The 25010-nt window shown below is 44.1% G+C and overlaps 1 protein-coding gene across 1 annotated transcript; it reads right to left on the reverse strand.

Moving 5' to 3' along the window:
• Window positions 1–325: 325 nt before the first annotated feature.
• Window positions 326–24398, reverse strand: DNHD1 (dynein heavy chain domain 1). Its single transcript, XM_040964311.1, has 8 exons — window positions 24325–24398; window positions 23246–24089; window positions 19542–19715; window positions 13942–14145; window positions 13753–13863; window positions 11679–11835; window positions 741–995; window positions 326–635 (listed from the first exon to the last, which is right to left on the reverse strand). The coding sequence occupies exons 1-8, from the start codon at window positions 24389–24391 to the stop codon at window positions 480–482; spliced, it is 1968 nt and encodes a 655-aa protein (XP_040820245.1). The 5' UTR covers window positions 24392–24398; the 3' UTR covers window positions 326–479.
• Window positions 24399–25010: the final 612 nt, after the last annotated feature.

The raw sequence follows: 25010 nt of genomic DNA on the forward strand, positions 1-25010 counted from the left end.
CAGTAGACAAATGAAATCATGACACTGAAGGAAGAAAAACCTCACCGAGTTGCAGATGAACCAGGGAAAAGACAACATGTCTACACTCTTCTACATCGCGTCACGGCACACACATACACATGACTGTGAATCAGTGAGCAATAGCACTCCCACCACTCACAGCCCCAACACACCGTGTGCAATACTCAAGTTCCAGCTGCTACATTCCAGCCCAGGGTTTGACTCTACGGCTGGGACCTGCTGCTGGCTTCTCATGTCATTCACACTCTACACACATTCTTCCCCCTTCCTAGTCTTGCCAAGGTCTCCTTAAATACCTCCAGAAGGCAGAGAATCTTTGGGAGTCTTCAGGTCTTTAGTCTTGATCACCTTCAGGGAAAAGAAGGGGTGCAAGTGAGAGGATACCAAGCATGTCAAACTGGGCCAACAGCTTCTCATTACTCAGAGATTAGGAACTGGGAATTTCTCCAGCTTGTCCCCTATCCAGCACACAATACCTGCAGAGCAGAGGCCTTGATAGAGTGTAGACCCTCAGTTAGAATCCGGATCATATTTTCACCACAAGGCACATGAGACAGCTGGCCGCGATCATTAAAGACAAGTTGGGACAGGAGAAAGGGTTTCTGCCTTGGAGCCTATCAAAGAAGGGTGGGAAGAGATTGTGGGACAGACTTCGGTGTATACCCTTAATTTGTTCCTTGAATGCCACCCACATCTACACACCCCACCCACCACCTTACTTGCAGGATGTTGGACACAAAAGAAGTAATCTCATCTTCCAAGATAGAAACAAGGCTCTGACAAATCAGGTAGTTGACCAAACGGGCAAACTTTCCCATTTGCAGCAACCAGATCTCTGCTTGTTTCAGCTTCTTCTCCAGCTGTTGGCGCTGTACCCTCTGAAGGTAGATGGAGCCTTGGCCTATCCGGATCCGGTTGCAGTTCTGCACTCGCTCCTGCAGGCCCTGTTGCATGTGGTACGTGTCATCATGAACCTGTTGGTGTAGAGAGCAGGAGCTCATTGGAGACAGAGGATGGAGAGTAGACCAGCCCTACTCCCTGATCTGTACAAACTTCCAGGCCCTGGAGCCTGGAGTCTTAACCTAGATAAACACATGGTGAGGGCTCCTTCTAACCCTAGAAACATTCAAATGACTAAAGAGATGCAAAATAGAGAACTTACATTGAGAGCTCACAATATGCTAATGTGAGAGGTTAGGCCTGCTTATTGGATAGACTGCATATATTACAATACAAACCCCTTGGCAGGGGAGTTCTGCCACAACTTACTGCGTCTTTGTATTGTCTTATACAGCACATGGGATGGGTTTATAAGTAAAAACTTATAAAATAATGTATTACTTTACATTGAAAGGGTCTACTGAGTGCCAATCACAATGAAAATGACCCAAACAATAATAATCATTGTTCTAAAATATAAGCAATATATATTTTAAAACATTATCATTAGGATCAATAACTTATAAATAATCAAAAAATTTAAACTGGGAGTTCTGTATCTAGTGACAGTATAATCAAGGTTTAAGGATGAACATACATATTTTTATATATAAAAAGATCCAGAAAATTTATAATGTACACATTCTTCCTGAAAAAGCAAAATAAGAGGACATCTTCTATTTGTTAGTTCATATCCTGAGCCATCATGTGCTGCTTCCCAGGAAGCTGGACATGCAAACATGACTCTACCCTAAGCACTCCAATTCTGGTTGGGGGTATCCCAGCAACAGCTTAACCTGCAGTGCTGCAAAGTCTAGCCTAGCACATTTGGAGGTAAAAGAACTTGATGCCTATTACTTATTCTCAAGCAATCAAAAAAAAGTGTGCATGTTCAAAAACAAAGAGAAGGGGCAAAAATGGGCAAGTAAATGTGATAAAATAATAATCTGGATAAGATTTAATAGGGGTTTCTCATACTACCTTTTCATCTTTTTTTGATTTTAGAGAATTATTAATTTTTATTGGAAAGGCAGATTTACATTGAAAAAGAGAGACAGAGACCAAGATCTTCCATCTGTTGGTGCACTCTGCAAGTGGTTGCAATAGCCAGAGCTGAGCTGATCCAAAGTAGGATCCAGGAGCTTCTTCTGGGTCTCCCGTGGTGGTGCAGGGTCCCAGGGCTTTAGGCTGTCCCTTACTGCTTTCCCCGGCCACAAGCAGGGAGCTGGATGGAAGTGGAGCAGCTGGGACACAAACCAGTGTTCATATGGAATCCCAGCATGTACAAGGCCAAGATTTAGCCATTGCGCTGTTGCAACAAGCCCTTTCCTTTCCTAATTAGTTTGAAATTACAACAAATTATAGAAGAAAGGAAGAAAGGGAGGGAGGTAGGAAGGAAGAGAAGTAATTTATTCTAGTCATTTTAAGGTAGTCTAAAACTGAAAATTGCCACATTAATGGAAAAAAAAAAACTCACATCCACTTAAATAGAAGCAGAAAAAATTGTTAAGACAAAATTCAACATCCATTCATGATAAAAAAAAAAAACCTTTTAGCAAATGCATGAAAGGTATTACCAAACACCCACAATCAATGTCACATTTCTGATGTTTCAAATGTATTCTAGTTCTTGGTAATATCACATTTTAATGGGCAGCAAAAGCTTTTAATCATCACAATTTACAAGCTTGGTTCCGAGATAATTTTTTAGTTACCAGCTGCTGATTGATTACTGATTTCATCCCCCACACTTTCTTCCTACACGTGTTCCTTTGATGTGACTGTCAAGACGCACAGGTTCCATCCTGTTCCATACAGCTGTGTACAAAGTGACTCCATAGGTTGCATTTGTCTTTTCATTTGCAATGGTGTTTCCGTTACTAAAAATTAGCTTTAATAAAGATAAATGTGGGCCTGGCACAGTGGTCTAGTGGCTAAAGCCCTCACTTTGAATGTGCCAGGATCCTATATGGGCACCAGTTTTAATCCCAGCAGTCCCGTTTCCCAGCCAGTTCCCTGCTTGTAGCCTGAGAAATCAGTCAAGGATTACCCAAGGTCTTGGGACCCTGTACCCAGAAGAGTTCCTGACTCCTGGCTTCAGATCGGCACAGCTCCACCCATTGGAGAGTAAATTATCAGACAGAAGACCTTCCTTTCTGTCTTTCCTCCTTGCTAAATATATCTGACTTTATAGTAAAAATAAATAAATCTTTAAAAAATAAACAAAAGTTCATTGGTTTTTATAGTTTATCATTTTCACAGTTTTAAAAAGATACTCCTCTGAGTCTTTTAAAAAAAGATTTAATTTAATTTATTTATTTTATTGAAAAGTCAGATATACAGAGAGGAGCAATAGAGAAAGGAAAATCCTCCATCTGCTGATCCACTCCTCAAGTGGCTGCAATGGACAGAGCTACGCTGATCTGAAGCCAGAAACCAGGAGCCTCTTTCAGGTCTCCCACATGGGTGCAGGGTCCCAAGGCTTTGGGCCATCCTCAACTGCTTTCCCAGGCCACAAGTAGGGAGCTGGATGGCAAGTGGAGTAGTTGAAACATGAACCAGCACCCATATGGGATCCTGGTGCAGTCACGTGAGGTCTTTAGCTCCTAGGGTACTACATCAGGACCTGAATCTTGAGGTAATAAAAATGTCATTTTATTTTCTGGAAAATTTTGTTTCCTTTTACATTCATATCTTTTATTCATCATGTCTTTTTGTGTTTGGTGTAGCAAACATGAAACAATGTTTTTTAAAACCATTTACAATAGCAACAAAACTCACCAAATACATAGTAGCAAATCTAATGAAATGTGTTCAAGACTGCTACAGGAAACCTATACAATCTTGTAAAGCCAAAATTAAAAACCGCAAAAACAGATGAAGACATTAGTATCAATATATTATGAGATTAAACACTAAGCCATTCATTTTACCTAAATTCAACTAGAGAATCAAAATAAGTCCAATAAAAGCCCTAGTTGGTTATTTTATGGAAATTAACCAACTTATTCAAAACTTCAATGGAAACTTGAGTAACTTAAAATGCCAAGGCAATCCTGAAGAACAGAAAAAGCACAAGATTCATGACACCAGTTATTAATCTATTATAAATCTATAATAAACAAGACAGTGTATCATTGAAAACAAGACAGATAAACAAAATAAAGGAACAGAATACGGAAATAGAACCCACAAATATATAATTACTTAAGAAAGTGTCAGTATTACTTTTAAAAAGACTTATTTATTTTTACTTAAAAGGCAGATTTTAAACAGAATGAGAGACAGACAGAGGTCTTCCATTCATTGATTCACTCCCCAAATGGCCACAATGGCCAACGATGCGTTAACCCAAAGCCAGAATCCAGGAGCTTCCTCCTGGTCTCTCATGTGGGTGCAGGGACTCAAGGACTTGGGTCATCCTCCGGTGTTTTCCCAGGCCACAAGCAGAGAGCTAGATTGCAACTGGAGTAGCTGGGATATGAACCAGCCCAAATGGAATGTTGGGACCAGCAGCCCAATTATCATGCTTTACCACCACACCAGCCCCAAGATAATTATTAAGAGGGAATGAATAGGAAAATAAATCAAATAGAATAGGTAAAAATTAAGTAAAATGGATCATAGGCCTGAATTTTAAAGATAGTCAGAAAAAAATCTACCCCAACTGTAGACAGTGGCCTAGATTGTTGCACTGTACCTAGGCAAGTGTTACACCACTAGGAGAAAGCTAGCTAATATTTAGCGGGCATCCTGGGCCTGGTTAATGTGCGCCAGCATAGATGCCTATTCTATTGCTTTTTTTAAAAAAGATATGTGGGGGAGGCAGATGCCACACGACAACAAATAGGGTCTGTGGACCCACAGTCCAGTATGTGTGGTCCTTGAGTAGGCAGGCAGGTCCCCAGGTTTGCAGAGCACACTGCCAGAGGACCAGGCATAGGAGGCTGTGGATTGCTCAGGAAAGCAGGCCGGGAGATGTGTGGGAGGGAGGACTGCTGAGGGAGAATGTGACAGGTGAGGAGTGACTTCTGGGGGACTTCCACCAACCTGGTTACTACACTTGCAGGTAAATGAGGCGGCTGAGACAAGATGGTATAGAGGAGGGAAACTGGAGGACCTTTGGGGGCCAAATCAATGCACCCTCCCACGTGGGAAACCTGAGCTGGGATTGTTGGTATCAATTATCACCTATCAGCACACAAGAAAGCCATAGTTGTGGGGCCTGCTTGGCAGGGCTTGTCGGTAGTACCTGCCAGTGTACATTGATTGGGGTAGGGGGTTGACCATGTTAGGCTGGACCATGATACTAACCAACTCATGAAACAACTGCACCTGGGAGCAGATTATGATGGGGGGACCATAGGCTCACCCCATGGGACTTCTATACTGATTGGTTTGCTTGAGGGCTGGGAGTGGTAACGGGCTGAGCTAGGCATGACCACAGAACTTAAACACTCATGGGCACTGAGGCTGGGAATAGGCCAGGCTGGTCCAGGTTGCAGCACCAGGAAACTCACCTAAAAATTGCATGTAGGGCAGCAGGCCAGGCCACAAATCCACCAGCACACACAAAGGCCAACACTAAGGAGTATAATGCTGGATGAGGGCCTAGGACCATCTGGCAAGTGTGAGATCTGAGTCTGGGAGTGGGCTGGGTGGGGGAACTTTGGGAACTCCCCTGATGAGGCATAGCTCCTTAGGGTGAGCATGTGAGTCGGGACTGGGTATTGGTCAGGCTGGCCAGGGCTGCCTCACTTGTTGGCAGATGTGTGGGTTGGCTCTGTAGGGGGTAGAATAGTCAGGACCAGGCCAAACTATAGCACACTGGCATGTGCAGGAGCCAGGATGGGATGTGGGCCATGCTGAGCTAGGCTAGGCTATCACACCTACTGGTACTGGTTTGCATGAAAGCCAGGAATGTGGGAGGAAGGCTAGGCAGGGCTAGGCTGCAGCACCCACCAGCAAGAGTTGGGACTGGGGGCAAGCCAGGCCAGGCCAGGCCAGGCTACAGCATCAGATGGCAAGGGCCAAGCTGAGTGATAGGTTATGCCAAACTAGGTTGGAACAATCATTGGCATACACGAGATCTGTGGCTGCTTACTCACTTGGTCAGAGAGCTAAGGGGATGTCCTTACTGGGCTGCAGTTCCCACTACTGAGTGTGATAGCTGGAATCGGGGTGGCAGACTAGGCTGGACATGACTGTAGTGTCCCTTGGCATGGGTGTGGACTGGGACTGGGGTGTGCCAGACTGAATTAGGCTCCAACATCCGCTGGTGCTCACAAGAGTCAAGGTAGATGTAGGACAGGCTGGGCTAGGTCTCTGTACCTGCAGAACCACATGAAATCAGGGTCTGGGGGTGAACCAGGTGTGGCTGGGCTACAATACCTAACAGTAAGTGCCAGAAAAGGTATAAGCCAATTGGGTAAGGCCTCTGTTCCTCCTAGGACAGGAGGTAGACCAAGTCAGTCTGGGCCAAGGCCCCACCTGTGTGCACAAGATTTATGATGGGGAGGGCCTGGAGGCATGGCCTAGCGGCTAAAGTCCTCGCCTTGGGATCCCATATGGGCGCCGCTGGGATCCCATATAGGCACCAGTTCTAATCCTGGTGGCTCCACTTCCCATCCAGCTCCCTGCTTGTGGCCTGGGAAAGCAGTCGAGGATGGCCCAAAGCTTTGGGACCCTGCACCCGTGTGGGAGATCCGGAAGAAGTTCCTGGATCCTGGCTTCGGATCAGCATAGCATCGGCCGTTGCGCTCACTTGGGGAGTAAATCATCAGACGGAAAATCTTCCTCTCTGTCTCTCCTCCTTTCTGTATATCTGACTTTCCAATAAATAAATAAATCTTTTTTAAAAAATAAAAGATTTATGATGGGGAGATGTCATGATAGAGGAGCTTAGGGAACTCCTGTGTCAGGAAGCAGTCCCTGCAGGAGAGTACAAGAACTAAGATTGGGGGCAGCCCAGACCAAACCAGGTTACAGTACACAATGGCATATGTGTGGGTCAGGTCTGCGGGTGGGCCAGGTAGGGTCAGTTCACAGCGCCCACTGTAAATACCAACTCAGGGTCCAAGAGAGGCCAGGTTAGACCACAATGCCAGCTAGTTCACATTAGGGCTAGGACTAGGAGCTAGCTGGGCTGGGCTAGGCTGCAGCACCTGCCAGCATGAACTGGAACTGTAGACAGGTCGGACTGAGTCAGGTTCCAGCACTCTCTGGTGCATGCCAAGGTGAGGCAAACCATGACAGAACCCAGGGGCCAGGAGTTCATCCAGATCCTGCCTGGTTTAGCCCTGGCCATTGTGGCCACTTGGGAAGTATACCAGCAGATGGAAGATCTTTCTCTCTATCCCTTTTTCCCCACCTCTTTAACTCTCGCTTTCAAATAAAAAAAAATCTTAAAAAGAAAAGAGAAGAAAAGAAGCAGATATTCTAGTGTCCCAATTAACAGGGTTTTAGGAGCTTTTTCAGGAAAAAGAGAACAAAACTGCACTTTTCTGATAATTTCACAACCTCCAACAAATTAATAAGAAGCAAGACAACTCAACTAAAAATGAACAGGGACCTCGGGTATTTTATAGTACAGGATATATCTAGTATGTCCAAGGATACTTCAAAAAGTTCATGGAAAATGTGCATTATCTTTTCCATAACACATTTTATTTATAAGGCAGAGAGACAGAGTCGACAGACAGACAGACAAAGAGAGTATCCACCTGCTTCTTCATTCAAGCATTCCAGCATTGAAGCTGGAAATTCATTGTAGGTCTCTCATCTGGGTGGCAGAGAACAGCTACTGGGGTATCACCTGCTACCCTGCTAAGCAGGAAGCTGGAATCAGGAGCACGGCCAGGACTCAACATTATAGAAAGCCATCGCAAGCAGTCACTTAACTGCTAGAACACACGCACATTCCCCTTATCATCTTATAACTCCATTTTCCACAAAATTGTCTTAAGATTCACATTTTTTAAAAGATTTATTTATTTATTGGAAAGTCAGATATACAGAAAGGAGGAGAGACAGAGAGGAAGATCTTCCATCCAATGATTCACTCCCTAAGTGGGCGCAACGGCCGATGCTATGCTGATCCGAAGCCAGGATCCAGGAACTTCTTCCGGATCTCCCACGTGGGTGCAGGGTCCCATAGCTTTGGGCCATCCTCGACTGCTTTCCCAGGCCACAAGCGGGGAGCTGGATGGGAAGTGGAGCTGCCGGGATTAGAACCGGCACCCATATGGGATCCCGGCCAAGGTGAGGACTTTAGCCGCTAGGCCATGCCGCCGGACCCAAGATTCATATTTTTTAATTGGAAAGTCAGATATACAGAGAGAAGGAGAGACAGAAAGATCTTACATCTGCTGGTTCACTTCCCAAGTGACTACAACAGCCAGAGCTGAGCTAATCCAAAGCCAGGAGCCAGGAGTCTTCTCCAGGCCTCCCACACAGGTGCAGGTGCTCAAGGCTTGGGTCCATCCTCTATTGCTTTTCCCGATCATAAGCAGGGAGCTGGATGGGAAGGGAGACAGCCGGAATACAAACCAGTGTCCACATGGGATCTTGGCACATGCAAGGTGAGGACTTTAGCCACTAGGCTACCACATCAGGTCCTCCATAAACTTTTTGAAGCTTTCTGATTTATAAGAAAAGATGTTTAACATCATAAAAATACAAACTAAAATTACCTTGAGATACTACTGTATATCTGTCAGTCTGGACAACACTTAAAATCCTGATAATACAAAGTGTTGATGAGAATATGATGGGAATATAAACGAGTACAACCACTTTAGAAGACTTTTTGGCACTACAAAACACATATGTACTCTCTAATCCAGAAATTCAATTCTTAGAATATATATGACAAAGAACTAACTATTTATGGTCAACAAAAGACATGTACAAGAATTTTCATAGCAGCATTATCCACAATAGAGAAAGCTGTATTTAACTCAGATGCTAACCAATAGGAGGATAAATATATAAATTATGGTATATTCACACATAGCAATGAAATTGAGGCTCAAAGCAGTACCTTGAATACAAATGCTAGACAGCATTAGGCCCCAGTGCTAATCTCCCTCCCTAGGCTTAACATATCTTTGTCTTGCTTTTTGATCGCACTAAACTAGCTCACTAATTGAAGGAGTTATACAGTCTGCTCTATATAGGAGGTTCCAGTCACAATACTCACGAGGTAGTTTGCTTTTCAATAGATAGCACCCTTATGAGTGGAATTGTTTCGAGGGGTTTATTTAAGGGACATTCAGGTCTGAGCAGGGATAACTGCAGACCTCATGGCCATGATAAAAAATCTCCCGAAGAGCAGAGCATTGTTGACACATTAGGAGCCTGGACACAGACAGACATGTACTGGACCAAATAACCACTGTAACTTCCACCAGTCCCTTATTCCCTGGGTAGAGGCCAACATAACCGCTGTCTCTATCCTTTAGTCTTCTTATTCCTGACTCTCCCCTGTAGCTTTCTCAAACACCCTAACACATCCTCATTTAGCAGGATGATAGCTCTAGACACGAGTCTGTTACCTCTATATCCATCATTAGGCTAAACCTTCTTTCCTTTATCCTCAGTCTTTGATTTAGCACCATTGACAAGGACTGAGAATTAGTAGCAGCAACACAAAGGAGTGAAATCAATGCTACCTAAAATATTATGGGTCAATCTCACAAACATCATGTTGACAGAAAATGTCAGACAAGCAACAACATTTAGTGTTCAATTCTGTTTAGATGAAATTTAAAGTCAAACAAAATTAATCTTTGGTTAAAGTGACTGTTACCTTTGTGGTGTTATTAACAAGAAAAGCCCCAAGAAACTTGCTGAGGTGCTGGAAATATTCTCTGTTGATCAGGATATGGTTATATGGATACAAATGATGTACATGGATGTACAGATGCATGAAACATGCAGAGCCACTGGTAAGTTTGAAGGCTGAAACTGTGGAGCTACTACTGAACATCTTTCTACATACTGTTCTAGATTCCTGGTGTACTTCAGAAGGGAAAACAAAGATGTCCACCATCATAGAGGCTAGATTCTATCATGGAAAGATAACTTAAAAACACCAGATTATATGGCATTTTAGAAAATGAGAAGAAATATAGGAGCCAGTGGAGTAGCATGCTAGTCCTCTGCCTATGCCACTGGCCTCCCATATGGGCACTGGCTCATGTCCCAGCTACTCCACTTCTGATCCAGCTCCCTGCTAATGGCCTGGAAAAGCAGCAGAGGATGACCCAAGGCATTGGGTCCCTGAACCCAAGTTGGAGACCTGGAAGAAGCTCCTGGCTTCCAGCTCTGGCTGTTGTGGCCATCTGGGGAGTGAACCAATAGATAGAAGATCTCTCTCTCTGCCTTTCTCTCTCTCTGTCTTTATCTCTGTGTAGCTCCTTCCCTCTCTGTAATTCTTTCAAGTAAAATAAACACATTAAAAAATTTTTTATTACAAAGTCAAATATACAGACAGGAGGAGAGACAGAGAGGAAGATCTTCAGTCCAATGATTCGGACCTGATTCTTCCAGGTCTCCCACATGGGTGCTGGGTCCCAAGGCTTTGGGCCGTCCTCAACTGATTTCCCAGGCTACAAGCAGGGAGCTAGATGGGAAGTGGAGCTGCTGGGATTAGAACCGGCGCCCATGCGGGATCCTGGCACATTCAAGGTGAGGACTTCAGCCACTAGGCCACTGCGCCAGGCCCAATAAATATATTTTTTAAAGTGGTAGGAAATCTAGAAACAGATAAATGCTATTCTACTCTAAAACAGAATAAGATAAGGAAAATAGACAATTCTGGAAAGAAAACAGTATCTAATTATTTAAAATTCTTTTAAAGTGTTTTTCTTATAGACTTTATAAATATTTAAGATTCTGAGCAAAAGCAATCCTTAATAGACACTGCTTCCTCCTAGGAACAGAAATATTCTGCAGTCAAGGTTATCTTTGAGACTGCAAAATTCTGTCTTTGGTAATTAACCATCACTGATAAAGTTTAGAACAACACACAGAACCCCAAACCTGGAGCAAGCCAGACAATGTGGTCCTCCTTCACATTTGTTCTTACTTTTCATGAAATCTGAGTTATCCCTTTTTCCTACATTTGGACTATCTACATATGGTGACAGCTACATTCATGTGTGACATTCAGTCCCACCTGACAACAAATCATGGTTGTTTTAACAGACCACAAGCAAAAGACAAGTACATACTAGGGTCTCCCAAGGTTGCAGGCAGAGGACATGGGCCACAGATGTGACGTAGGCATAACTAGAAAGGACCATCATTGCAGCCTTCTCCCAACCAAAGTGACCTACCAATGGTGTAAGACAGGTATAAAGAGAAGCCTAGAAGCATGAGAGATCAGGATTCCATTTCTTAAATTCCCTCATGCCCTAATTCTCTAATGTCAGCACAAGTGAATAACAAAATAGACATTATTAGGTTTCTTCTCCTCCCTGCTCTCAGGGCAGGACAAACCCTTAGGGAATGTTTGAGACAGAGCCTCTGTTCTCTCGTCATAGATACATCCACTACAAAGCAGAGGTGCTGTTGTTGGGCAGGACAATGGCTTTTATCCAGGTACAGAGTCCAGGTCACACAGGGGATCCCAGGAGGGACACAACTGAAATTAAGCCTGGGTTCTAGGGAGCTCCGCTTGGAAGAAAAGTTCACAGTACACCAAAGCCTCTTACCAGATGAAGAACAGATGTACAAAGCTTCAGGCAGTGGCACAGCAGCCGGACAGCCTTGTGGTTCTGCTTGGCCAGAGCTTTCTGCAGGTCGATGAGCTCATAGGACGTATCTGGCTCCTGAGGTAGCCAGGACACAGAGCGTAGCTCCTGTAAAAGCCTAGGATTGAGGGCAAAGTTGGTCAGAGCTGGAATCCCAGCCCTGCTAAACTTCATTTATGATTTGTACTTCCTTGAGACCAGCTCACCTCAGTTTGGGCCAATGTTCAGAAAGATTTTGGTATTCCCAGCGACCAACTTCACCCCTTGACATTTCTCTGGAAGAGTCTGAGTCTAAAAAGTCATCAGCTGGGGAACTCTTCTGGAGAGGCTCAGGATATGTGCTAGAGTTTATACCTAGATACCCCTCTGCCACAAGGAGCCAAATCGGTCCTAAGGACTGACTTAGCGAGGGACAAAGTACAGGGGCCTCTTTCTTGGAATAGAGAAAACTGAAGACCACTAAAAACCTAAATAGGTGAGTTCTAAGGTCAGAGATAATAAGACTGCAACTTCTAAGGGCTGACCATCACTAAGGAAGCCTTCTGTTTTCCACAACGCTCACCTCTCATGAAAAAAAGATGAAAAATTCCCCAATAAGATCACTACAAGACACTGAATATCATACTTTGTATTTACAATCCCGTGTAATTCCCATTTCAGTTGTGTAGAAAAATCTTTATTGTGTTTTGCAGATCAGGAAACTGAGGTTTTGTAGCATAGTCCCTTGCTGATACACAGTGTCTAACTTCGGATATGTCCATCCTCCAAAACTTTGCCACCCCTGCCATCAATCTAGGAGACCGAGAAAAAGCTCTAGGCTCCTGGCTTTAGCCTGGCCCTGCCCTGGCCACTGCAGCCATCGGGGGAGTGAAGGGCTCTCTCTGAGTGGAAGATTCTCTCTCCCTTATTCTTACAAATAAATCAATATTCTTTAATAGGCTTATTCATTTGAAAAGCAAAGTTTCACACACAGAGAGAGATCTTCCATCTCTGGTTCACTTTCCAAATGGTCACAATGGCCAGAGCTAGGTCAGTCTGAAGCATGAAGCCAGAGGCCAGGAATTTCTTCCAGGCCTTTTATGCTTCCATGTGGGTGCAGGGACGCAAGTATTTGGGCCATCATTTCTATTTTCCCAGGCACATCAGTAGGAAACTGGGCTGGAAGCAGAGTAGCCAGGTCATGAATTGGCACCTGCATGGGATGCCAGCACTGCAGAATGCATCTTTATCTATCACATCATAGCACTAGCCCAATAAATACATCTTATTTTAAATTTAAAAAATTTTATTTTTAATTTTGTTTGCATAGTTAAGAAAATCTTTAAAAATAAATACTTGAGTCAACTAGTGAAAACTAAGAAATTTCACAACAAAATATAGGCTTTTAGGAAATCCTGAAAAATAAAACCATTAACTGTACTGGAGCAATATTCCCAAATGGCAACAAGTGGTTGAAAATGAGCATAAACTGTCCTCTTCAGATGCAATCTCCACACTACATTCTCTATGCTCCCTAACATCTCGCACCTAACTACTACGTTACTTTACTACATCCCGATTATGTCACTTGCAAATCCCAACATAGAACATACCTGTTGGTGCAGAGAAAGCCAGGAAGCACTGAAAAACAGGACTAATCAATCTGCCCTCCCTCCCCTTCCTGCCATTCAAGAATCCAAATAATATCACAGAAAGAGAAGAGAATTTGGGTTAAGATGCCTGAATTAGAACTCCAAACTTGGCAATTATGTTCTGGAGCATGGTGGTATACAAAAATGTTTAATCACATTGAGATATATTTGGAAACTATAATTCAGGGAAAAACAAGTTATTTAACAACATATAAATTAGGATCATATTTTGTCTTTGTAACAGGAAAATGCTAGAAGACAAAATTTTCATAGCAGTTATTCAGATCAGAATATTTCTCTTTATGGTGTGTTTGCATTGGCCATCTTTTCTACAATGAATAGGCTGTAACCTTAGGTAAATTAGCTTTAAAACATGGATGTCAGTCATGTTTTTAAGACCTAACCTGTTAATGTGGAGCAGCCCAGCACCAAAATGGGGCACAGCTGAGAGCAGATGATCCCCAATGACATTCTGGAGTTGATGCAGCTGCTGTAACCTCACATTCTTCTTCCAGCTACAAATGAAAGATCAGGGATCATACACTGCTTCTCCAGCCCAGTTCCACCCCAGATCACATCCCATCCTGACTCACCTGGCAAAGGCCTTACGTAAGAGACAATACTTAAAGAATGGAATGAACTGGAGCTGTTGCCAGAGAACAGAGTGGCGGTGCCAGGTACCCAGGGTCATTGTTTCACTGCCCTCCTCAGGGTGTATATGCAGGATCCCAAAGGGGGAGAAGATGTAGTGCTCAGGATTCACCTTGCTTGGTGGCACTACCTTCAGGTTGTAGGGCCTTTAAAAAAAAAAACTTTGATCAGTGGGAAACGTGGCAACTCGCACAGACTTCAAGAAGGGGTAACACAAGGATGGCAGATGTTGGGAAAAGAGGCAGAAAGGAAAGCAGAAGAAGGTGAAAAGAGGGGAAAGAGAGCAGAGCAATTTTCAGACTAGAAAGATGGAACATATAAACTGAAGTCAGTGATAGCTGGAAACACAGAAAAAGGCACCTGTCTAGCTCCAAGAAATTCTTCTATCCAGACCCTGACATCTTACATTTCATTAAATATAAGGCTATATGAAAACACTTAGTTTTAGGGAAAAAAGCAAGATTAAAAACTGCTTCCAATATGATACTTGATCCTTTTGTAAGATGCAGCACAATATCAGAGATGTTGAAATGTTAAAAAAAATGCTCATTTTAAAAACAATAAGATACATATACAACTAGGAGCTACAACAACGGGCACAGATCATCAGAGAATATTGTTTGAAGCAACCGAGTTTGGAAAAAAAGCAAGGGAGAGTGTAGAAAACCATAAACAGGCAAAAAACAAATGAAAACTGAAACCTAGCATCCTAGCATGCCAGCCAAGTAACTGCAGGGCAATCTTAAAGTCCAAACAGACCTTGGCCACTCCACCTTCAGAAAAATGCACCTGGACCCTGCATCAAAAGCAATTTACATGTAGCTATAGAATAGCTGTATCTAATTCCAGCAGACCAGTTAATAGAATGCTATACTTGATAACATTTAGTAAATAATTTATTTTTATTTTATAGTTTTCATAACTGATCTAGTCATCTTTTTAAAATATGCAGTTATTTATTTGAAACACAGAGTTACAGAGACTGTGGGAGACAGACATAGATCTTCCATATGCTGGTTCATTCAGCAAATGGCTACAATAGACAGAATTGGGCCAGGCCAAGATCAGGAGCAAGGAATTCCATCTGGGTCTCCCAGATGGGTACAGGGGCTTGAGAAATTGGGCTTTTTCACTGCTTTCCCAGGTATGTCAGCAGGGTGCTGGATGGGAATTGAGTAGCTAGAACTGGGATGGATGTCCACATGGGCTACTGTATTGCTAGTAGCAGCTGAATGAGCTGTACTCCAACACCAGGCCCCAGAACCTGTACTATTTTTTAGGCATTGTATAGATTTTTGAAATCTGTGTCCTAGGTTCTATGTCTATAATGCCTAAGAGGTAAAATGTTTCTCCTCTTCCTCTCATCTTTCTCAACTTTCTGGAGTATATGTTTAATCAAGTGATTTAAGACTTAGATAGGGTCCAGCTCTGTGGTGCAACATGCTCCTTGCTAATGTAGCTTGGAAGCACTGGAGAATGACCTGACTGTTTGGGCCCCTGCATTCACATGGGAAACCTGAGAAAAGCTCCTGGTTTCTATATTCAACCTGGCCAGCCCTGCCATTACACTCATCTAGGTATGACTTAGTGCATGGCAGAACTCTGGCCCTCCCTCTTCTCTGTAACTCTAACCTTCAAAATGGAGAAATAACTCGTTTTTAAAAAAATTTGCCCTGATAGAATTCTCATTCCCCTGGAAAAGAAAAAAAAAATGATAAGCATAATAGATGTTAGGGATGAGGGAAAAGAGCAGGAAAAGGGAGACTGCATGTGCCACAGGAGAAAAAAGTACAGTCTTTTAAAAAAATTCTTTATTTTTCATGATACAATTCCTTAGTCTCAGAGTTCCCTTCCACATTTAAATGGGGTGGTAAAGATAGAAAACTGAGCAAAGCCTCTTAGGGGCTGAATGAATAAATTTCCCCTTAAAGTGAATCAAAATCCAGGACAAACACACAGATTTTTAAGATAAGTCTAGGGCCCAGCAAGAGTGTAGCAGTTGAAGTCCTCATCTTGAACGCGCCAGGATCCCATGGGATGCTGGTTTTAATCCCGGCAGCTCTGCTTCCCATCCAGCTCCCTACCTGTGCCTGGGAAAACAGTCGAGGACGGCCCAAAGCTTTGGGAACCTGCACCTGCATGGGAGACCTGGAAGAGGCTCTGGGCTCCTGGCTTCAGATTGGCTCAGCTCAGGCTGTTGTGGCCACTTGGGGAGCAAACCATTGGATAGAAGATCTTCCTCTCTGTCTCTCCTCCTCTCTGTATATTTGCCTTTCCAATAAAAATAAACAAATCTAAAAAATTTTAAAGATAACATACAATAAGTCTAAATCTATTTTTAAAGGATTGATTTCTTTTCATTGCAAAAATATTTTCAGACAGAAGAAGAAACAGCAGAGATCTTCCATTAGCTGGTTCACCTCCCAAGTAGCCACAACAGCCAGAGCTGAGCTGATCTGAAGTTGGAAGCCAGGAGCTTTTCTGGGTCTCCTGCATGGGTACAGAGTCCCAATGACTTGGGCCATCCTTTACTGCATTCCCAGAGCAATAGCAGGGAGTTGGATGGCAGGTGACGCAGCTGGGAGATGAACTGGTGCTTATATGAGATGCCAGCGCTTGCAGGCAAAGGATCAGCCAGTAAAGCCATCACGTCAGTCCAAGTCTAAACATATTTTTATAAAGTCCATAGCATGGCAAATAAAACGAAGCCACAAGTGACAGGGTTCTCCTTCTACTCATGTTGCAAAGCTAAGCTAAATATCTGGGTAAAATGTAAAGTCTCCGCTTGAACATCTCAGAGAACCCACACATAAAATCCTCTGAGTTTTAGGTTGGAATCTTAAATGGTTACAACACAAAAACAATGTAGGGGCCAGAGTGGTGACTCAACAGTTAATCCTCTACCTTGCAGTGCTGGCATCCCATATGGGTGTTGGATAGGCTGCTCTGTTTCCTATCCAACTCCCTGCTTATGACCTGGGACAGCACTGCCTCAAGTATTTGGGCCCTTGTACCCTCATGCAAGACATGAAAGAAATGCCTGGCTTCCAGCTATCAGCTCAGCTCCAGTCTCTGCAGCAATTTTGGGAGTGAATCAGCGAATGGAAGACCTCTCTGTCTCTCCTTCTTTCTGTAAATCTGCCTTTCAAATAAAACTAAATAATTTTTTAAAAAGAGTAATGTAGAATCCAAAATAAACCTTTCCCTTAGGTAGAATCTGAATTGAAATTTGCCCGTTTGGTTCCCTGAATCTGTAAAAAGCTTGGTTCCTCTTCTCGGTCTTTCAGGAACGTGTAGTAAAATTGACATACATCTACCTCTACTAGAATTGACAAGTACTTTAGTTTGGCAAAGTGTCAACTCAGTCCTCTGGGCTTCCTTCCTCAGTAGATCTGTCAAGCTCTAATCACAGGCCCAGTACTTAGTCTGTTCCCTTTGAGTTCTTATGTTTCTTTCTTCTTTATAGGTCTTGTCATTTTTTATTGTAATGCATCTCTATTATAATTGATGCTGATAAACTAAAGCCTAAGCTTGTCATGTGCTTTCTGTAACTCTGACACTATATCGTGGACATCCATCCCACACTGTTATCATTGCTATTGTTATTGCTCTGAGGATCAACTGTAACAGACTCTAGCTATCAGTAGTTAAGTCATCACATTCAACCTGAAGTGATGCAGCTACATGTTGTGTATCACCAGAATCCTATTGCCCATTAGCAAGCAACTTAATATTATTCAAAGCCAAAGGCACTACCAAACCAACATGAGAATCTCCCATTTGGGGATTGTTTCCTGGGCCCTCTTACGATACCCAATACTGCATGTGGGGTCTACTCAGGAAGACAGGAATCACTGCAGACATTTCAACAAAGTAAATTTCATAAAGTGTTTTGATTTGGTTTGTTTTGCTTTAAAAAAAAGTCTTGGGGTTGACAATATAGCTCAAGTGGCTGATCCTCTAACCTGCAAGCACCTACATCACATATGGGTGCCAAACCATGTTCTGGCTGCTCCACTTCCCATACAGCTCCCTGTTTGTGGTCTAGAAAGCAGTGGAGGATGACCCAAAGCCTTGGGACCCTGCACTGTGATGCTGGCATCCCATATGACCACTGGTTCTAGACCCAGCTGTTCCATTTCTGATTCAGTTCCTCCTAGCATACTACTTAAGGGAGTAGGGGACAGAGCAATACATAGGCTCCTGTCACCCGCACGGGAGCTCTGAGTGGAGCTTCTAGGATCCTGGCTTCAGTCTGGCCAGCTACTGCAGCCATTTGGGGATTGAATTAATGGATTGAAAATATCTCTTTCCCTCTCCTTCTCTCCCTCTCTTCCTCTCTGTTAACTCCGCATTTCAAATAAAAATAAATAAATCTTTCTAAAAGTTTATTAACTTCTCCATACTTAGTCTCCACATCTCATATGAATGAAAATAACAGCACCTACTGGTAGGAGAGGATTAAATAACACAGCACATTGTCAATAACAAATGCCTGGTAAGTAAAATAATGTGGCTGATGGGAATCATTAGTATTATTTCTGGGAAGAGTAAGATTTGAAACAATTTTAAAAACAGGAGACAGTGAGCAGCCAGTGCTATAGCCCAATGGGTTAATCTTCTACCTGCTAAACACAGCATCCCACATGGGCACTAGTTTGTACCCCAGCTGCTCTACTTCCCATCCAGCTCCCTGCTTGTGGCCTGGGAAAGCAGTAGAGGATGGTCCAAAGCCTTGGGATCCTGCACTGTGAGGAAGACCTGGAGGAAAGTCCTTGCTCCTAGATTCAGATTGGCTCAGCTCAGGCCACTGTGGCCATTTGGGAAGTGAACCAGCAAATGAAAGATCTTTCTCTCTTTCACTGTCTCATATATATATATATATACACACACACATATATGGCATTTATATTAAATATATATATAATTCATATGAGATGTGTAGAGTAAGTATGGAGAGGTTAAATAACACATATAAATATAAATTATATATATTATATATATACACATATACATGAGAGGTTAAATAACACACACATATAAATTATATATATATTATATACAAACCCACACATATACATGAGTGACAGTGAAATAAATGCACCTTGAGTCATATGGGAGAAAATTTGCTTTTAAAATCTTATAGATAAATGTAGGACCAGGAGGTAGATGTTATACGTAGATTTTCAGTCAGCCTAATGAATAGAAAAATAAGCTTCCCCAGCACTGCAAAGACTGAAACACCTGATTCTTGCACGAGAGTTAGAAGAAATAACCATTAAATCCCTCTGAGACTATTACTAAATGTTTCCATCATTGTAAAACAGAGGAAAAAGTATGAAAAGGGTGACTAAGCCAAAAGGCTATGAGAGCAAAGGGAAGCAAAAAGGAGGTGGGGAGCAGAGGAGAATGGTGTGGGTAATGGAAGACAGGGGAGGATTCGGTGGAGAAAGGACTGGGGGTGGGGATGGAGAGGGAGCGCTATCACGGAAGGAAATCGGGGAGTGGGAGACACAGAAGAGGCCTGGACACAGGCTCTTACCTAAAGTAGCGGCTGGGTGCCACATTAAGATAGAGGAAATGGATCTTCTTCAGATATTTCTCTGTCTTTAGAATGTTTACCACTTCTCTGCCCTGGGCAGAAACCTTAGGTAGATAACCAGTGGTTTTTTTGGTGAAGGTCTTCTTCATAGGGACTTTATGGACTGGCTGAGACCTATATGACAATAGGAGGGAAAAGGCAGAGCAAAGAGGTCAGGTAGCTAGAGATGGGTCTTGCCATGTAGAACAGTGAAGGAAGGGGCTAGATCAAATCCCCGAGAGGATTCAGTGAGGCTTTGTCAGAGTTTGTCTATTACTTAATCCAAAGATGTCACAAAATGAGCAAATACAGTCCACTAAACAACAGTTAGGTGATTGTATTATGTGGACAAATGCAAGAACATCTCTTTTTCTGATAAATGAATCATTCTGGATTTATTGTGATTACTCTGAAGTCAGTAATGCATAATACTCCACACAAGTAATAGGAAGATTTTGTTTTTCTAACTTACTAGTCCTGAATTTTTCCTTTAAACCTTCTTAACTTTCTAGATCTGATTTTGTATCTTTGCTCTCATTTTACCTGGCTTCCAACTCTACGTTCTCCCCAAATCATGTTTGCTCCCATGATAATTTTTGTTCTGCTCCCATAATCATGCAAACTCTTTGCTTCATATCATTTCCTTTCCAGTGAAGATCCAATGGTGCATTCTTCAAATCTCCTAACCGTATACTATAACTCTCATCTTCTTACTCTCCCACCACAGCAAACTTGGCAGGAAAAGTATAAGAATCCAGAAGATGAATATTTTTGCTTGGAATGATCTCACAGCACACACGTGCTAGCAATAATTTAATTTAGACTTAACCAAAGTATAATTGATTGATCCAAACTTAGATCAACAGGATAAGTTATCCTTGAGATAACAGTGCAATCCTATTCTAGAGTTCATATCAACAATCAGATTTATTATGGCTTTGATGTTGAATCAAAGTGTATCTTAAGTGGTATAACAATCATTATGGGTCTATTTCCTCAATAGGGTCCCTCATATCACAGAACTAGGAATACTGGCTCCTTTGTCAGTCCTTGTCCAATCGCAGCCGGGGGCTTAATCTGTTCTGATGACTTAGTGCAAGTTCCCAGGAAACTACCCTGCTCAAGTCCCTAGCTTGTCCCTATCAAGCTCCTAGATTAATATTGTTCTCTGCTTGCTTCCCTGTTCAGGGAAATTCACATGCTAAGTCATGACCTAACTCATTCAATTATAGTTGCTTTCCCACATCATTATCTGACCCTCAGTTTGAGCGGTAAGGGTATGCATTCTTTTCTACAAAGCTAATTCCTCCCTCTGTCTCTGAAACCCTTGACCTCCCTCTAAGATGTATTTTTAATCTCCTTACCTTAATGTGCTTATTTGTTCAGTCTACAGATAATTATTTATCTAGTACCTACTTTTGAAGCACTGCCTCGAGGGCTGTAAACATTTCCCTATCTTTAAGACAGTCCCAAAAAAAGGAGCCCAAAAAAGGCACCAAAATGCTTTCAAGCTACTGTCTCACTATCTCTTTCCCTTTCCATTCCTGAATGTATTATAAGGGGCTTCCTCTCCACAAAACTAATGAATCTGCTCTCACCAACCATTTCCTTGTTACTAACTCATGATCTTTTAAGACACTTGCATACAACATCACTTGTTTCCTTCTCTTTTAAATTCTTATTTCATCTCCTAAACAAAAGATAAATTGCTAACCTAATCTTGATCCAAACTCCTCCAATAGGCTTCCTCCTAAGCATACAACACACACACACACACACACACACACACACACACACACACACACACACACACCAGGGAAATAGCCAGGCCACCAGGTAGTGTTATTTTACAGAATTTATTAAAATTTGCAATTATATGTTCCTTGCATCAATTAATTCATATATCCTTACTTACAAAGTCACAAATTGAGGAATTAGCTGGTTCTGGAGAACTTAACAGGAAATGATTCATATTCAAATTTACTACTTTTTAAAAAAGATTTATTTATTTTTATTGGAAAGTCAGATATACAGAAAGGAGGAGAAAAAGAGAGAGGAAGATCTTCCATCTGCTGACTCACTCCCAAAGTGTCCAGAATGGACGAAGCTGAGCTTACCTGAAGCCAGGAGCCAGGAGCTTCTTTCCGGGTCTCCCACACAGATGCACAAGGCTCTGGGCCATCCTCAACTGCTTTCCCAGGCCACAAGCAGAAAGCTGGATGAGCAGCAGGGCAGCCAGGACTAGTACTAGTGCTGTTACGGGATCCCAGCACATGTAAGGCAAGGAATTTAGCCACTAGGCTACTGTGCGGAGCCCAGATTTACTACTATTTTCAAAGAGGGCAGAGAACAGATCAGTCCATTATCATTTCAATTAAGTTCCCTCAGGAAAGGAAGCTGCATGCGGAGTAAAAAGTAACTTTGAAAAAGTAGGCGCAGCATTTTGGTGTATCATATTAAGCTGCTGCCTGTGACACTGGCATTCCAAAAGGACATGGTTCAAGTCTTGGATGCTCTACCTCCAAACCAACTCTGCTAATGCCCTGGGAATAGCAGTGGAAAATAGGCCAAGTGTTTTGAGCTCTTGCCATTCACTTGGGAAACATGGAAGAAGATCCTGACTCTTGCCTTTGGCCTGGCATGGCTCAGCCCTGATTGTTGTGGGCATCTGGGAAGTGAACCAGTAGATGCAAAATTGAGCTCTCTTTTTCTTTGACTTTCAAATAAATAAATCTTAAGCAAAAGGAAAAGTATTGCCTAGTGTTCACTCCAGGAACCTGACTATCAGGAAGGACTCCAAAGCTTTCAGGGAAAACTTCACCCAGTCATAACTTTGGAACAAAAATTGAGGGAGCTAAGTTGGATTAAAGGTAAAACCAGCCTTTTCCCTAGACAGCAAATATGCCTTAGACAAGCTACAAAGCATCCAGAAAATCATGCCACAGGGTGAAGGAAACCCCAACATTAAAGAACTCTCAGGACAGGAGGCCTCCATAGGCATTCTGACATCCTAAAGAGAGTAACAGCTGTTAACTCTGCTTTTCAAATAAATATTTAAAAAGAAAGAAAACTATTGGATTCGAAAGAGATGTTACCCAGCAGCATTGCCTACTCAACTCTGCCCTGGAGCTAAATTCGCTCAGATGTGTGAGCAGCACCCAGACAGGCGCTCACCACCCCTGTACCAGCCTGTAGGATACACTGCAGGTGGGCAACAGGCACTCACCACCCCTGTACCGGCCTGTAGGATACACTGCAGGTGGGCAACAGGCACTCACCACCCCTGTACCAGCCTGTAGGATACACTGCAAGGTGGGCAGAGAGGCAAGACTCTAGTGATTATGAATGCATGAGAAAGAGAACTAAAGAGGCTTCTGGCATTATCTGAGAAAGAAGTGTGCTAACTGTCGAATGTCAAGTTGTTTTCTGAAACTGTGGCTTCTTCATGGCTGATTTTTTATTTTCCTCAATTTCTGCATTCACCTATGGGGATTCACAGTGAAACACTGGGTTTATTTTGAAGACAAAAAGGAAAAAAACAGCAGCCTCACAGGAGCTCAGCACGTGGTCAGGTGAAGCCCTCTAATCAATAAGGAACTGACTCCAGAGGCACCACAAACAGGCTCTGATCTCTGCTCAAAACCCCAGGCAAGCCCCTCACTCACCTCTTGTCTCTTCCTTCAGCAGGCTCTCCCACTGCTCTGTTGGTATCAACCTTTTCATACTGTATGGGGATGTCCGTTGCCAGTGCCAAGGGCAGGAGACCAAGACCATCCATCCAATGGGCCTCTTCTAGGGCCACCTCAGCACCAACGATGCCCAAGCAGTGCTGAAGTTCAGGTAAAGTCAGTGGTCGCAGCCAGGTGGCCAACTTGTCCCTTACTTGCTGCCCACCCCATCGGGCCTGCACCAAAGGGCAGACTGGGCAGGGGTGCTTATGATAGAACTTCTTTCGGGGGCCACAGTCAACATGGGAGGCACTGTCTAACAAAGAGTAGTCTGGGGGAAAGGCCTGATCTATGGCAGTTAGCAGGTCTAGCTGGAGGTGGCACTGGACCCAGGGTGCCCAGCAGTACAGCTGCTCCAGGAAGGGCAGTAAATCCAGGTGACCAACAAGTAACTCACGGTACGGAGGCAGCAGACCCAGTACTGCATGCAGGTAGCGCCAAGCTGCGGGGCTGCGGTCCTGAAGCGTGGCTGAGAACAGAGCTTTGAGCTCAGCTAGCAGGAGTTCCAGTACTGTGGGCTGCTCTGTCTCAGGCACCGCCTGGAGGAACTGCCTCTGTTTTTTCTGGCGAGCCTCGGGCTGCTCTTTGCTGCGCAGGACACATATGGACTGCCAAGACTCAATGGCATCGGATAATGTTTCACCAGGAGACGTACCTACCCACTCCTCCTCCTTGACCAAGAGGAGCTGGGCTTGCAACTGCTGCCGAAGTGACCTTGCCCACAGTTCAGGATTCAACTGCCAGTTCCAGGCTCTCGCCGGCCGAGCCTCACCTGCGGAACCTGGCCCAAGAGAGGAATAGGAGAAGGGCTCTCGGGCTTTGGGCAAGGGGCCGGCGGAGTCCACCAGCTTTGTGGGGGAACAGCGAGGAAGGGACTGAAGGGAGATGGCTGCAAGTGCAGGGCAGAGCCAGACCAGCAGAGGGCTTTTCCTGAGAGTCCTCTCCAGAGCCCCTCGCAGAAGCAGCAGCCCCAGGTCTGAGGCAGGGACCCCCTTCCAGGACCCAGCTCCCCTCACCTGGCTCCAGGGGGACAGGAGGCACGGGAAGGGAAGACAGCCTGGTCTGCTGCTGCTGAGGTTGCATAGTGAGGGAGTGCCTGCTGGAGAAGTGAAGGAACTCAGACTTGGGTGTTAAACACAGGCTCACACACACACAGGCACATGAAAACACACACACACACACACACACACACACACACCTGTAGTCAGTGGAACAAGCAAACTGGCACCCCGACAGGACCGGGAGAACCCAGTGAACCTCACTCAGTATGAGGGCAGGCAATCCGCCTGAAGTGGGGGGAACCGAGGAAGCCGCAAAACTCAGTCCCGTGACGTCTTCGCCCACAGGCTGAGGAGGTCTGCAGGACAGAAATTGGAGGGGGCGGCTCAGCTGAAGAACCCCTCGGTGGGGAAGCTGGGTGGGGGACGCCGCCGAGGGGAAGAAGGGACAAAGGAGCCGGCTGAGGAGCGGGGAGGAGGCGGCCCCGAGGGGGAGGGGCCTTCCTAAAGGGCAGAGCTGGTCCTGGGGCACAAAAGAAGGCGGATCCTGAGCACAGGTCCCCCTCGCACCTCCCGGCTGTTAGAACGGTTACCACACGCTCACAGGCCCGAGCCTCGGCAGCTCCAAGGGGGCGGGGCCAGGCCGAGCGTGGGCGGGGCCAGCCCGGGATCCCCGCCAGGAGGGGCGGGGCCCGCGCCCACCC

The sequence above is a fragment of the Ochotona curzoniae genome, unplaced genomic scaffold, assembly GCF_017591425.1.
Source record: "Ochotona curzoniae isolate NIBS_2020 unplaced genomic scaffold, NIBS_Ocur_1.0 scaffold_3223, whole genome shotgun sequence".
Classification (NCBI taxonomy): Eukaryota; Metazoa; Chordata; class Mammalia; order Lagomorpha; family Ochotonidae; genus Ochotona; species Ochotona curzoniae.

Coding starts and splice junctions, on each gene's coding strand:
- DNHD1 (XM_040964311.1), bottom strand. CDS start 24,391: ATGCAACCTCAGCAGCAGCAGACCAGGCTGTCTTCCCTTCCCGTGCCT. Junction 24,090..24,324: donor TCCTGTCCCCCTGGAGCCAG/GTGAGGGGAGCT, acceptor CTCTTGGGCCAG/GTTCCGCAGGTGAGGCTCGG. Junction 11,836..13,752: donor GGGCTGCTCCACATTAACAG/GTTAGGTCTTAA, acceptor CCTCAATCCTAG/GCTTTTACAGGAGCTACGCT.